The 15,015-nt window shown below is 46.1% G+C and overlaps 1 protein-coding gene across 1 annotated transcript; it reads right to left on the bottom strand.

Annotated features, from left to right (window-relative positions):
* Nucleotides 1-4,181: 4,181 nt before the first annotated feature.
* C17H8orf33 (chromosome 17 C8orf33 homolog) lies at nucleotides 4,182-6,401 on the bottom strand. The gene is made up of 5 exons (XM_052161387.1): nucleotides 6,179-6,401; nucleotides 5,811-6,095; nucleotides 5,592-5,676; nucleotides 5,177-5,323; nucleotides 4,182-4,684 (listed from the first exon to the last, which is right to left on the bottom strand). Exons 1-5 carry the CDS (start codon nucleotides 6,182-6,184, stop codon nucleotides 4,545-4,547), a joined length of 663 nt encoding a protein of 220 aa, XP_052017347.1. The 5' UTR covers nucleotides 6,185-6,401; the 3' UTR covers nucleotides 4,182-4,544.
* Between the last annotated feature and the right edge of the window lie 8,614 nt (nucleotides 6,402-15,015).

The following is a 15,015-nucleotide window of genomic DNA, read 5'->3' as shown; positions in this document are numbered from 1 at the left end:
CTCTCTCTCTCTCTCTCTCTCTCCCTCTCCCCCTCCCCCTCCCCCTCTCTCTTCTCCTCTCCTTTTTTTCTTGATGGGTGGCAATGACATGAGAAACTGCTGTAGTGTTAGGAAGATTGAGAACCACTGTTCTAGGGAAGACCCCTTTCCTTGATAAAAGTGACTTGAAGGATCATAACTAAAGGTCACACCTGGTTAGGTTAGGTCAGAGCCTCAGGGCAGTGACCCCTTTGTCAATCATGAAATTTTTCTGCTACTTGTCTTTGGTCATTTCACACTGCAAATCTGTAGCCTTAGGTTTTGCAAAACCTACTTTTGATAAGGATTCTCAAACACTTGCATCCACCTTCCAGCCCACCGTCCAAAGGTAGGGGAGAACAGATGGTACATAGGATGTGGACCAGCTTAGAAGTGGGTCTTCAGGCTGGAGAGATGGCTCAGCAGTTAAGAGTACTGACTGCTCTTCCAGAGGTCCTGAGTTCCAGCAACCACATGGTGGCTCACAACCATCTGTAATGGGATCTGATGCCCTCTTCTGGTGTGTCTGAAAACAGTGACAGTGTACTCACATACATACAATAAATAAATAATCTTTAAAATAAAAAAAAAAAAGTGAGTCTTTGGGGTGATTGCAATCTCTGTCTGTCAGGATACCAGCAGTCCGGTTCAGGAGTGTCAGGGTAGCAAACGCAAATCAGCAGCTAAGGCACAATCCAGCAGAAACCACCAGGCCTCCGCCAAATCGGCAAGAGTCAGAGAGAGTGACTAGTACCGGCCAGGATGCCAGGAGAATTTCCCCTGGGGACCAATGCAGCATTGCAAAGCTAGCTGTGGAAGCACCTGTCACTGTCTGTTGAGGCCTATTTATACTCTCTCCAAACATTACATGTTTTCCCATGAGTCTGCCTCAGCAAAACCTCACAAGTCTGCATCATATGGTACAATCAGAAGCTTTCACTTCATAAATCCTTGAAGATGTTCAGTTCTTGGGTACAGAGACACTCCTTGTATTGTTGTTGTTCTTCCTAAAAAATTTGCCATTGCTGTTTTTTCTTTTTTTTTAAAGATTTATGTAAGTCCACTGTTGCTGTGTTCAGACACACCAGAAGAGGGCATCGGGTGTCATTATGGATGGTTATGAGTCGCCATGTGGTTGTTGGGATTTGAACTCAGGACCTTCAGAAGAGCAGTCAGTGCTCTTAACCACTGAGCCATCTCTCCCGCCCTGCCATTGCTCTTAGATTTGAGGTATTTTTGCATGCCCAGCTAGGGGGCATCTAAAGAGGACTCATGGGTCCACAGATGAGGCAGGTGTGAGGGAAGGGATACCCACTTAGCAATGAGGTGAGAGTCAGACACTGCTGAGCAGCCGTGTTCTCCAGGAGGTCTCACCCTGAAAGTACAACAGCGGTGAAGCCGTAGGATGATATCGTCAGTCACAGGTTAAAACAGAGAGCTCCACATACTTAGAATTCATTGTCTTAGCCCAATGAATTTCAAGTGATAGGACATTTCATTGCCAAATTTAATGCCAGTTTATGTTCTAGTCTTCTGAAAAAAAGTCAATCTGTACCAAAAATAAAAAAAAAAAAAATCCCTTAAGCACAACTAAACTCTGTTTTATGGAGCTAAGAGACATTAAGCCTGCTAAAACACATTTTGAAAATTGAATATGGAATAGCTGTTCTGTTTCTCAAGGGGAAAAAATGCACTCTTAAACCTTGGTTATTCATAATAATTCAAACTTCCCAAAGACTTAAACAGTTTGGAATTGCTCCAAACTCAAAAAGGGGGTAGGAGAGAAAGGAAAGGGTGGGAAGCTAGGGAGAGTGGGAGGGTGACAGGAGGTGCGAAGGGAGGGAGCGAGGGAGAGGTTGGACCAACAGAGAGCCAGCCAGCTTTTACAAGCAGATCAGAAGCCTAGCAACAATGAAAGGCTACTTAGAGCTTACATCTGATTAGCTGACCAGACAAGAATGGCCAGCTCTGATTGGCTGATGGTGATGCTTCTAACTAGTCAGTCTTTTGCAGAGATGTAAGTTTATCCAGCAGGAAGGACAGGAGGTCGAAGCTGGTAAGAAAAAAAAAAAAAAAGAAAGAAAGAGATCTGAACAAAAGAACAGCAGATTTGTAACGTGATGGCAGCTGAGAGAATGAAAACAGACACCTATTTACATAGCTGCTTAAGTCTGCGAAATGGCTTACCATTATCTTCACACAATATCTTGACAGGGAGATTTTCCAACTCTTAGCTAACCTTAACACCCTAACCCATATAGACTACAACCAGAACCCAAACTCTAAACCCCAACCCTCACCTAACTGTCAACCTACCCTAAAACTAAGTATTGAATTGTGTTGAAAAAACAGAGCAATAAACAATGACATAGATTTCTGGCCTAAGCAAGTAGACAAAGCAGTAATTACCACTGACTAAAAAGCAAAGGGAGACCCAGGACCTAATCAGGTATTCTGTAACATTGCTGAGTTTGAACTGCCCACAAAACACTCACCCAGAAAGGTCAAACACAGCTGGACTCCCATTGTATTTAGTCTAGGATATGAGTTTGGGCAACACCAGCAGACTACACTGGTGTGAACACTCCTGGTTCACCTGAAGATCTGAACTCAGTGGAGCAGCGGGTACGGTATGGATGTCCATCCTGGAAGGGCTGGCAAAATGGCCTAGTAAAGGCAACTGCCACCAAATCTAGAGACTAGCTTCCACGCATGTGCTGCTGGACATTTGATCACACTGTGAGCCCTGAGATTGTGTTGCTTACTGCAGAAACCTGTCTTTAGTTGTCGTCGTGTGACTCAGCTTTGGCCTTTAATAATATGAATATATATTATATATATCACATATATGAATAATATATTATATATGAATATTATTAATTGCCTTTAATAATATGAATCATGAAGCTGGTTTGTAGGAGGAAGCATAATATTTTAAAGGGATTGTACTGGCTAGTTTTGTGTGTCAACTTGACACAGGCTGCAGTTATCACAGAGAAAGGAGCTTCAGTTGGGGAAGTGCCTCCATGAGATCCAGCTGTGGGGAATTTTCTCAATTAGTGATCAAGTGGGGAGGGCCCCTTGTGGGTGGTGCCATCCCTGGGCTGGTCGTCATGGGTTCTATAAGAGAGCAGGCCGAGTAAGCCAGGGGAAGCAAGCCAGTAAGAAACATCCCTCCATGGCCTCTGCATCAGCTCCTGCTTCCAACCCTGCTTGAGTCCCAGTCCTGACTTCCTTTTGTGATGAACAGCCATGCAGAAGTGTAAGCTCAATAAACCCTTTCCTCCCCAACTTTCTTCTTGGTCATGATGTTTGTGCAGGAATGGAAACCCTGACTAAGACAGGGATTTCTGAGTGGCAAAGTGAGGAATCAGAAAGATTTGACACAATAGGATATGCGCAACCTCACTGGAAGAGGGAGGAAAGGGGAGTTATTTGAGGGGCAGGGGCTGGAGAGAGACAGAGACAGAGAAGGTTTTACCAGGTTGCAGAAAGAGAACAATCTAGTCACAGGTGAAGACAGGATGAGCCAGAGAATGAGAAGGAGCCAGAAGAGGAGAACAAATTGTCAGAGTTAAGAGGAAAATAAATAACAGCCTAAGAGAGAGAAGCCAGATTGAATCAGTCAGCTAGGAGAGGGGTTTGAGTCAGAACAGCTGAGGGGACAGACAGCCAGAGTTCAAAAAGAGCGAGAAAGGGTGAGCTGATTAGGCAGTAGCTCTCAGAAACTAAAAACATTTTAGGCCTAAGTAAGACTGTACCAAGGCTAAAAGCTTCCGGAACTAGGCCTAGCTTAGAAAATGAAGGCAGCAAGCCTCTGAAGACAATTACATCAGGCGAACAAAAGATACTTTGATGCACACATACCTAGCATGCTCACACCCACACACATACATACCACTCACACACATAAAGGTTGTTTTTGTTTTGTTTTGTTTCAAATGCAGTCTGCCAAGATTCTATTCAGCCTAGGACAAGTAGCTCCTTGGTTCCTAAAAACAAAACGTGTCTTGATGGAGGCCACACTTGCTTCCTGAAGACGATGACCTGCTTAGGGAAACAGCCACAGCAACAAAGGACTAAGCTCTGTCGTCAGAGCCGGGCCAAGCAGTCCTGGGCCTGCCTCGCCTAACACAGACAGAACTCTTTCACACACCACCCTATTTCTTTAGAAAAGATTTATTAAGGCAATATAACAATATATAAAGCACTAAAAAAAACGGCCAGAGCATCCTTTCAAAAGTGAGCCCAGGGCGTCCACAGCTTCTCCACGGTTCCACAGCTTCTCCATGGTTCCTTATCGCCAGCAGCTACTCTGAGCATCTCTTCTGACAAGAACATTCCCTTCAGAAGTTTCCACAGGGCAGCTTCACACCAGCCAGCTGCTTCACGTCTATGCAGCAGTGAAGGACAAACCAATCCAATCCCACTTCTGCTGAGGGACTTCCTGGAGAGGCCCTGCACTCAACACAAATCCCCCATGGCACCCTGGAGGAGGAGGACCAGTCCAGCACGTGGGAGACTCTTTAAAAGAAATTGAACCGAAACTCTTCATTGGTCAAGTCCGGAGTGGTTTGGGCTCTTCCTGCAGGACGAGGTCTGCAGACCCTCCCGCTCTTCTTTCTGGCGGCCTCACCGACAAGCTGTACCTGGGCCGAGCGGGTAGCTGTAGGGAGGAGAAACAGAGTCAGACTGAATAACAGCTAACATTGTCCACGCAGTTCCTAACATTGCCCACACAACTCTCCTAATCTCTCAGTACTAAAAAGTAGATAATGTCATTCCCTGATGAGACTCACAGATGAAGTAACTTACCAGAGATGTTACAATCGAAATAACAGATCCAGGATTTACACCCAAGTTATTTATTATTTAGTTCCAGGAATGAAAGTCCAACTGGTACCTGGCTTTTTGGCCAGTGAAGTGAGCCCAGGCAAAGAGAGATGAGCTGGATATCTCCATCCCCCAAACAGAACGAGGTGAGGACCTCGGCCCTCCTCCTTCCAGGACCTCTTTCCCCCAAGAGGTTTTTATAAACTTTCTCCCTGCTTACACAGCCCCACCCCAGCCCATCTCTTCCCACCCCACCCCTGCTAAGCGGAGTTTCTCCTCCCCCTTGAAGTTAATGTACTGAGCCAATCACTCTCTAGTTCCTCACCGGTCTTTAGAGCCCGAAGGGCCTCCTGCCACTCTGCATCCATCTGAGCCCTGTAGTCCCCAAACAAGGAGCGCATCAGCTGTCTCTTCCGCGGCAAGGGAGTCTTTTCACTGCGCAACGTTCGGATTGCCCCAACAGCCTGCTCTTCTGCAGATAATAATAATAATAATAATAAAAAGAGCTAGTGATTTCAAACCCACTCCATATCATCCTGCTACAAAAGCAACAATTTCCCTCAGACTGGGGTGGCACACACCTTTAATCCCATCACTCTGGAGGTAGAGGCTGGCGGATCTCGGAATTCCAGGCCAGCCTGGTCTACAGAACTAAGTTTCAGTACAGCCCAAACAATGCAAACAAACCAAGAGCGCCGACCCCGCCCCTTGACAACACCTCCCGTGCAGAAGCCCCTCACTCTGCTTCGGGGTGGGTCTCCGCGTCCTGAGACCCAGCTCTAGCTGTTCCACACACCAGGCCAGCTCCCGCGCCAGCTGCTCCGCCTGTGATAGAAAGGACATGGCTGCGACAGGGAGCAGGATCCCGCAGACCCCACTCCATCCTTAATTCCGCACACCGGGCCCACACAGGCAGGCAGGGTAGCACCCAGAAATCTCTCAGCAAGTCCCATCCTTGCCTGGGCCTCAGCACTAGGAGGAGCTTCCTCTGGGGCAGGTTTCTCGGGGGGCTTTTCGTTTCCATTCGTTCCAGAGACCCTGTTCTGGGTTTTCTTCTTCTTTTGCTTCATCGACACTGTGTTGCCGACCGGATGTGTTCTGGGGGCGGAGTCACAAGCAGGTTGCACCGAACTGCGAAGGGGAGGATCGGAGGCACCGGAAGCTGGGCGAGAGAGCCGGGGTCTGCGCGGATGAGGTTTCCGACTTGAGGCTGCCGGTGCCTCCCGAGCAGGATGCCCTGGCTCCTGAAAAACGTGAGACCGGACGAAATTCACAGGGTCTCCCCACCTAGGGCCTCGCCACAAACACGCCTTCTCCCACAGCTCACCGCCATTAGTCGGAGCGGTCACCGGAAGCTAGTAAATCCTAAGTGTCACAGCAAACTCCCTCCTCTGGAAACACGTCTACGACCCAAGGTTCCGCAGAAAGCGCAGCGGAGCCAGAGTAAGCGCTCAGCGCGGGACAGAAACTTCTCAGGTGGACGGAGCGCTTCAGGCTGTGCTTGTAGTTTTAGGAGACGGGATACACAGGGATGAACTTAAAAGCCCTCGGAGAACCCAGCAGAGTGCGCCGCCAAGAAACAAGATGATTGATTCCTGGGGAGAATGGAACCCGTGGAGTCGGGGGAATGCCCAGAGACGGGGCAAGGCGAGCACGCGGGGTGGGGCGGGGCGGGGCGCTGGCGTTGCCAAATGGCTCAGCTGATTCTCATATGTGCGTCGGAATCCTGAAGAAAGAACTAGGCTCTGATGGCAATGAAGGAGTGAACTTTCCAGCGAGAGGGCAAGCATGCAAAGAGCAAGAACTTCCTTCTTCCGTGATCTTTATGTGGCCCAGATTTAAGGTGCATCTTCCCACCTCAAATAAAAATCAAGAAAAATCCCTTACAAGTGTGCCCAGCCCCTTGAGTTTTAGGATAAATCCAGATGTTTATTGTCAAACTGACCACCAAGAATAGCAATAACTATCAGCGGTCTAGCCCCGGCACTGCAGATACCACACACGGAGCTGCAGGATTTGGTATTTTTCCTGCAGGCTTCTGATCCTCCTTTGTTTCAGTATTTCGTCCCTATGCCTCTATTCTACACTTTTGGAATGGTGACATATAAACTGTGCCCTTATACGTTGGAAGTATATAATTTTATTTTTTACTTTACAGGGGTCTATAGTTAAGAGGTTACTTTGAGCCGGGCAGTGGTGGCCCACGCCTTTAATCCCAGCCCTTGGGAGGGAGAGGCAGGTGGATTTCTGAGTTCAAGGCCAGTCTATAGAGTGAGTTCCAGGACAGCCAGGACTACAGAGAAACCCTGTTTTAAAAACAGAGAGAAAGGGAAGAGAAAGAGAGAGAGAGAGATTACATTGAAGCTCAAAAGAGACTTTGAATTTTGAACTTTTTAAACAGTGCCGAAACTGAAAAGGACTATGGGACCTTTTATAGTTAAATGCATTTTACTTTACAATATGGCCATAAGCCTGTGGGGGCTGTATTGGTTACTCTTCTATTATTGTGACAAAACACTCTGACCAAGGCAACTTAGAAAATAGTTTGATTGGGCTTACGGTTCCAAGGGGACAAAACTTATGATGATGGAGAGATAGCAAGGCAGCAGAGGGCAAGAACTGCAGCTGGGAGCTCACATCTTGATCCAAACGCAGGAGGAAGAGAACACCTTGGGGACCTTAGGAGGCTTTAAAAACCTTAAGCCGGACCCTCAGTAACACACTTCCTCCAACAAGACCACACTTCCTAATCCTTCCCAAACAGCCAGCAACTGGGGACCGAGGATTCAAACTCCAGAGAGGTACGGGAGGCATCTCATTTAAAGCACTACAGCAGCCAAGGAGTGGACTGCGGGTGTTTGATTGAGAATGTCCCCCAAAGGCTCCAGCATATGAATAATTGGTCCCTGATTGGTGGTGCTGTTTGGGAAGATTATGGGGTGGCGCGGGTCTAGCCAGTGGAAGTATGTTCCTGGAGGTAGAATGTAGGAGTTCATAGCCTCAGGGTGAAGGATGAGCCTTTAATCCCAGCACTCGGATCTCTGGGAGTTCAAGGTCAGCCTGGTCTATAGAGTGAGTTCTCAGACACCGGACACTTCACTTCAGGTTTGGTTTCTGCTTACATTTACAGTTGAAGATGTGATCTCGAAGCTTCCTGCTGCCATTCCTGCCGCTTGCTTGCTGCCACGCCTCCATGCCATAATGGGCTCTTCCTACCCTGGAACCATAGACAAAAATTAACTTTGCTTCCATAAGTTGTTTTTGGTCCTGGTGTTTCATCACGGCAACAGAAAAGTAAATGATGCAGGGACACTTTCACAAGAGTGAGTATATGACAAAATATGTAAAATCACACACCCGAAATACCTATAACAAGCTGTGTGCCAGTTAGACCCCTGTTGTATTAAGGTGTTTTCTATATTTCCCTGGGATGTGTGACAGTCTTCCTGCATCAGCCTTTCAAGCACTAGATGCCAGTGTGACTCACACACCCTGTGGTTCTCTACTGGGTGCTTGGGGTAGAAAGAGACCCTTGTGCTTGCTAAGGGAGTATTCTCCTACTAAACCATAGCCCAAGTTCTTAAAGGTTGTTTTAGAAAATAACGTATATAGATGCCGGAGAAATAGCTCTCTGGTAAGAACCAGGGTTTGGGTCCCAGCCCTCAGGTCAGGCAGCTCCCAGGTGCCTGCCACTCCAGTTCCAGTGCATCCCGTGTCCTGACCCCGGTACATCTGCACACACATGGTGCACGTACATAAACTCAGGCACACTCATAGAGATGAAGTCAATAAATACTGTTTTAAAAATATGCCACCTGCCGGGCCTTGGTGGCACACGCCTGTAATCCCAGCACTCTGGGAGGCAGAGGCAGGTGGTTTTCTGAGTTCGAGGCCAGCCTGGTCTACAGAGTGAGTTCCAGGACAGCCAGGGCTACACAGAGAAACCCTGTCTAGAAAAAAAAAATTCAAAAAAAAAACCCAAAAAGACAAAAACAAACAAAAACAACAAAAAAAGCCTAACATGCTAGGGTCACCCTGTATATGAAGAGTGAGTCCCCGCCCCATCCCCACCCCCACCCCGTCTTGTGTTATGCAGGATTTTTACTCTCCTCAGCTGGGCCATTAAGCAAAATGTGATTGGCAGAACAGTGTTACATTCAAACTAATTGTTGAATTAGTTGTTAGAAGATGAGGTAGGTAGCCAAAAATCAGTGCTTTGGAATGCACCCCCACCCTTAGGTCGGCCTCCCCCTCCCCCTCCCCCTGTGGTCTGAGGAATGCAACCCAGCCTCTGACCTTTTTAAGTTCCTGAGTTAACTCTTTCAATTTTACACCACCCAATCCACCCTGGGGACAGGCTCCATCAATGCAGCGACAGGAGACTTCCGTCTGCGCTCCGTCCTTATCCTGCACCAAAGAATTCACACCGGAGTGAAGCCCTTCGCTTGCCCTGCTTGTGGGAAGGCTTTGAGCCCAAGCTGGCAAAACACCAGTCCATTCATAAGGAGCAGCTGGAGACCGGGAGGAGTGTCGCTCAGCCCCGGGGCCTTTGGCTCTTCTGGCCCTTGTTTCTGCCGTCCGCTCCCCAGACGGGGTCACCAGTTCACTGATTACTGTGTCCAGCTGCCACCGACCACCCCACACCCCACCACACCCCCGGGGCCTCCTTTAGAACTGCTCTTGGAGACTGTCCTGCTGCTGCCGCTGGGGGGGCCTCTCATCTGCATTTTGCTGTTTTTATGGTTTGAAAACAGACTCATGTCAGTTAGAAGGAAAAGAAGACAAAGGGTTCGAATTCAGAGTTTATTTTTGTAATCAAAGGGTGTGACAATAGGTAATGTAGATTTTTTGTTGTTGTTTAGCACTCAGTCATAGGGAGTGAGTTCAGCTTCAGTGTCTATTATTGATAGTTTGTTTATGTAAGAACTAAGTGAGGGGTTTTCAGTTCCAGTTGTCACCTTCCCTGGGGTAATACTGACATCTTACACCAGAGCTTCCTGTAGTCCTGTGTTCATTCATATCTTCCTCAGGGTCGGACCCCAGAAACACTTTCTTCATAGCTCATCATTTCCGCTGCTACACACACACACACACACACACACACATACACACACACACACACACACACACACACGTATCCATCATCAGTTTTGGAGTACTTCCTGTTCCGTCTCAGGTAGTCCAAATATCCAGAAATGGGCTCACACTGAGGTATGGGAGGAATTCTGGCACTTAGATGAAAGTCAGCACTCGTTAGGAACTTGGGAAGCTGCTTCCCATCTGCCAAAAGAAGTCATTTCTGTCCCTTACCTCTGGCAGAAGGGACAGGTGGCTCTGTTGACACATACCTGTATCCACATATGGAAGCCCAAGCCCCCTCCAGGCCCCCTTAGCCCTTTCTCAACAGTTGTTAGACACATCAAGGCCCCCATGCTCCTCCAGGCCCTGGTCCTTCTCAACTCCGACCCCAGCTCTCCCCCACCTTTGGTGTTCTCTTTTCTTTTCTTATTTTTTCCTCCTTTTTTTTTTATTAGATATATTCTTTATTTACATTTCAAATGATTTTTCCCTTTCCCGGTCCCCCCTCCCCGAAAGTCCCATAAACCCTCTTCCCTCCCCCTGTTCCCCAATCAACCCCCTCCCACTTCTCTGTCCTGGTATTCCCCTACACTGCTGCACTGAGCCTTTCCAGGACCAGGGGCCTCTCCTTCCTTCTTCTTGGATATCATTTGATATGTGAATTGCGTCTTGGGTATTCCGAACTTCTGGGCTAATATCCACTTATCAGTGAGTGCATACCATGTGTGTTCTTTTGTGATTGGGTTACCTCACTTAGGATGATATTTTCCAGTTCTACCCATTTGCCTAAGAATTTCATGAATTCATTGTTTTTAATAGCTGAGTAGTGGTATTCCGTTGTGTATATATACCACATTTTCTGTATCCATTCCTCCATTGAGGGACATCTGGGTTCTTTCCAGCTTCCGGCTGTTATAAATAGGGCTGCTATGAACATAGTGGAGCATGTGTCCTTATTACATGCTGGGAAATCCCATGGGTATATGTCCAGGAGTAGTATAACAGGGTCCTCCAGAAGTGTCATGCCCAGTTTTCTGAGGAACCACCAGACTGATTTCCAGAGTGGTTTTACCAGCTTGCAATCCCACCAGCAGTGGAGAAGTGTTCCTCTTTCTCCACATCCTCGCTAGCACCTGCTGTCTCCTGGGTTTTTGATCTTAGCCATTCTGACTGGCGAAAGGTGAAATCTCAGGGTTGTTTTGATTTGCATTTCCCTGATGACTCATGTTGAACATCTCTTTAGGTGCTTCTCAGCCATTCGATATTCCTCAGGTGAAAATTCTTTGTTTAGCTCTGTACCCCATTTTTTAATAGGGTTATTTGGCTCTCTGGAGTTTACCTTCTTGAGTTCTATGTATATCTTGCATACTAGCGGATGTAGGATTGGTAAAGATCTTTTCCCAGTTTGTTGGTTGCTGTTTTGTCCTATTGACAGTGTCCTTTGCATCACAGAAACTTTGTAATTTTATGAGGTCCCATTTGTCAATTCTTGATTTTAGAGCATAAGCCATTGGTGTTCTGTTCAGGAACTTTTCCCCTGTGCCCATGTGCTCAAGACTCTTCCCCAGTTTCTTTTCTATTAGTTCACTGGTTTTATATGGAGGCCCTTGATCCACTTGGATTTGAGCTTAGTACAAGGAGATAAGAATGGATCGATTTACATTCTTCTGCATGCTGACCTCCAGTTGAACCAGCACCATTTATTGAAAAGGCTATCTTTTTTCCACTGGATGGTTTTAGCTCTTTTGTCAAAGATCAAGTGACCATAGGTGTGTGGGTTCTTTTCTGGGTCTTCAATTCTATTCCATTGATTTACCTGCCTGTCACTGTACCAATACCATGCAGTTTTTAACACTATTTTATGTGGAAGTACTTGATCTACTTGGTTTTGAGCTTAGTACAAGGAGATAAGAATAGATCGATTTGCATTCTTCTGCATGCTGACCTCCAGTTGAACCAGCACCATTTGTTGAAAAGGCTATCTTTTTTTTTTCCACTGGATGGTTTTAGCTCCTTTGTCAAAGATCAAGTGACCATAGGTATGTGGGTTCATTTCTGGGTCTTCAATTCTATTCCATTGATCTACCTGCCTGTCACTGTACCAATATCATGCAGTTTTTAACACTATTTTATGTGGAGGTCCTTGATCCACTTGGATTTGAGCTAAGTACAAGGAGATAAGAATGGATCGATTTACATTCTTCTGCATGCTGACCTCCAGTTGAACCAGCACCATTTATTGAAAAGGCTATCTTTTTCCACTGGATGGTTTTAGCTCCTTTGTCAAAGATCAAGTGACCATAAGTGTGTGGGTTCATTTCTGGGTCTTCAATTCTATTCCATTGATCTACCTGCCTGTTACTGTACCAATACCATGCAGTTTTTAACACTATTTTATGTGGAGGTCCTTGATCCACTTGGATTTGAGCTCAGTACAAGGAGATAAGAATGGATCGATTTACATTCTTCTGCATGCTGACCTCCAGTTGAACCAGCACCATTTGTTGAAAAGGATATCTTTTTTCCACTGGATAGTTTTAGCTCCTTTGTCAAAGATCAAGTGACCATAAGTGTGTGGGTTCATTTCTGGGTCTTCAATTCTATTCCCTTGATCTACCTGCCTGTCATTGTATCAATATCATGCAGGGTTTTTTTGGTTGTTGTTTTGTTTTTTGGTTTTGTTGTTGTTGTTGTTGTTTTTGGTTTTTTGGATTTGTTTTTTTTCTGAGACAGGGTTTCTCTGTATAGCCCTGGCTGTCCTGGAACTCTGTAGACAAGGCTGGCCTCGAACTCAGAAATCCACCTGCCTCTGTCTCCCAGAGTGCTGAGATTACAGGTGTGCACCACCACTGGGCTGTTTTCTTGTTTGTTTGTTTTTGTTTTTTTAATACCATGCAGTTTTTAACACTATTGCTCTGTAGTACTGCTTGAAGTCTGGGATACTGATTCCCCCAGAAGTTCTTTTACTATTGAGAATAGTTTTAGCTATCCTGGGTTTTTTGTTATTCCAGATGAATTTGAGAATTGCTCTTTCTAACTCTGTGAAGAATTGAGTTGTGATTTTGATTGGGATTGCATTGAATCTGTAGATTGCTTTTGGCAAGATGGCAAGATGGCCATTTTTACTATATAATAAATTCTGCCAATCCAGGAGCATGGAAGATTTTTCCGTTTTCTGAGATCTTCTTCGATTTCCTTCTTCAGAGATCTGAAGTTCTTGTCATATAGGTCTTTCACTTGTTTCTGGGGACAGATATGTTGTACCTGAGCTTTCTCCCTGTTCAGAGCTTAGAAGCATGGACAGCTCTGGGAAAATGAAGAGGTTAGTGAGCTGGTACTGTGTGTGTGTGTGTGTGTGTGTGTGTGTGTGTGTGTGTACCTAGAAGGTTTTGGGTTTCGGGCAGAGTAAATACCCAGAAATCTTCCTACAGTACAGTTTGAGCAGGGCTTTGGCATAAGATATAAATGAAAGGGCACAGTAAAGAAATTGCCAACACAGCAGTTCCATTGTTGGGGATAAGGATTTTATTATGCATAAGAATGGAAAACGATCATGAGGCATCTGGAGGGGTCCAGTGCTGAGAGAAAGAGAAAGCAGCCTGGATATGGCCAGGCTAGGGAAGTGAGAGAGTGGGAGAGAATAGGGGAGACAGGACAGCAAGAGAGAGAGAAGAGAACACTGGGGTGGAGAGATATAACCAATGGGAGATGGGGGGTGGGTATAAGAGAGCTGGGGTCCAGCTGAACAAAGCTCTACTCAGTGATACCTTGGTCACGGAAGAAATAAGGAAAGAAATCAAAGACTTTTTAGAATTTAATGAAAATGAAGGCACGACATACCCAAATTTATGGGACACAATGAAAGCAGTGCTAAGAGGAAAACTCATAGCTCTGAGTGCCTCCAAAAAGAAGCTGGAGAGAGCATACACTAGCAGCTTAACAGCACACCTGAAATCTTCAGAACAGAAAGAAGCTAATATACCCAAGAGGAGTAGAAGGCAGGAAATCATCAAACTCAGGGCTGAAATCAACCAAGTAGAAACAAAAAGAACTATACAGAATCAACAAAACCAGGAGCTGGTTCTTTGAGAAAATTAACAGGATAGATAAACCCATTCCTATTTGTTTTCAAATATCTAGCAGCTTTTGCATATCAGAATTAAGAGTCGTCACAGATACCATAGGCTCCATAATGCTAGAGTATTTGCTTTCTGGCCCTTCTCGGGAACTTTCCTAGCTTTGCCATAGGATGCTGCCCTCTAGCACGGGCTGCACTACCTGTTAGCATAGCAGGCTTTCAGGGGCAAGTTTTGAAGAACTGAAGGAACTGAACTATTCTGTGACTAGAAGCCTAATCAATGTGTGGGGTGCTTGCCTGAGAACAGAGGATTGTTCCTGAGCCAGTCCACTTTCCCTCGGATTCCTCTCTTCCTACCCTTTCCTCAGCATGACACAATCTCTAGCGAAGTAAGAGAAGTAAGACTTTGTTATGTATATGAGCTCTTCTGTAGTCAAACCTCTCTATCTCTCTCTATCTCTCTCTCTCTCTCTCAAGAATTTATTTTATATATGTGAGTGCACTGCCATTGACTTCAGACACACCAGAAGAGGGCATCGGATCCCATTACAGATGGTTGTGAGCCACCATGTGGTTGCTGGGATTTGAACTCAGGACCTCTGGGGGAACAGCCAGTGCCCTTAACCCCTGAACCATTTCTCCAGCCCATGTAGTCAAACATCTACGGACAGAGCATGCACACACTTCCTAGTTTTTAGATACAGGCTTAGGCATTTTTCTTCACAGAATATTAGAATCTCAGAATTGCGAGGAGAGCCAAATATCAAGGGAAGACTCAGAAACCGCTCATGTACCTGTCTCTCCAGTTGGGAATCCTGCCAGCGGGCCAGAGGGTAGAAGTCAGCTTCTCCGTTTAACCATGCTTTGATGTCGCCCTGATCAGTGGTTGCTGTCCGCTGACAGGAGAGTGCAAGACGTAGGGTTTCCCAAGAGGTTTTGAGTAAACAAACGTGTCCACTATGGCCGTTGTGATTGCATTGTAATTTTACACAGAAAAAAATGTGTGT

Source organism: Apodemus sylvaticus, chromosome 17 (genome assembly GCF_947179515.1).
Source record: "Apodemus sylvaticus chromosome 17, mApoSyl1.1, whole genome shotgun sequence".
In the NCBI taxonomy this organism is placed as follows: domain Eukaryota; kingdom Metazoa; phylum Chordata; class Mammalia; order Rodentia; family Muridae; genus Apodemus; species Apodemus sylvaticus.
The sequence above is the reverse complement of the archived record's forward strand: the minus strand, read 5'-3'. Positions and strand labels throughout refer to the sequence as shown.

Coding starts and splice junctions, on each gene's coding strand:
- C17H8orf33 (XM_052161387.1), bottom strand. Junction 5,677..5,810: donor CTCCTAGTGCTGAGGCCCAG/GCAAGGATGGGA, acceptor TTTCTATCACAG/GCGGAGCAGCTGGCGCGGGA. Junction 5,324..5,591: donor GAGACCCACCCCGAAGCAGA/GTGAGGGGCTTC, acceptor TATTATCTGCAG/AAGAGCAGGCTGTTGGGGCA.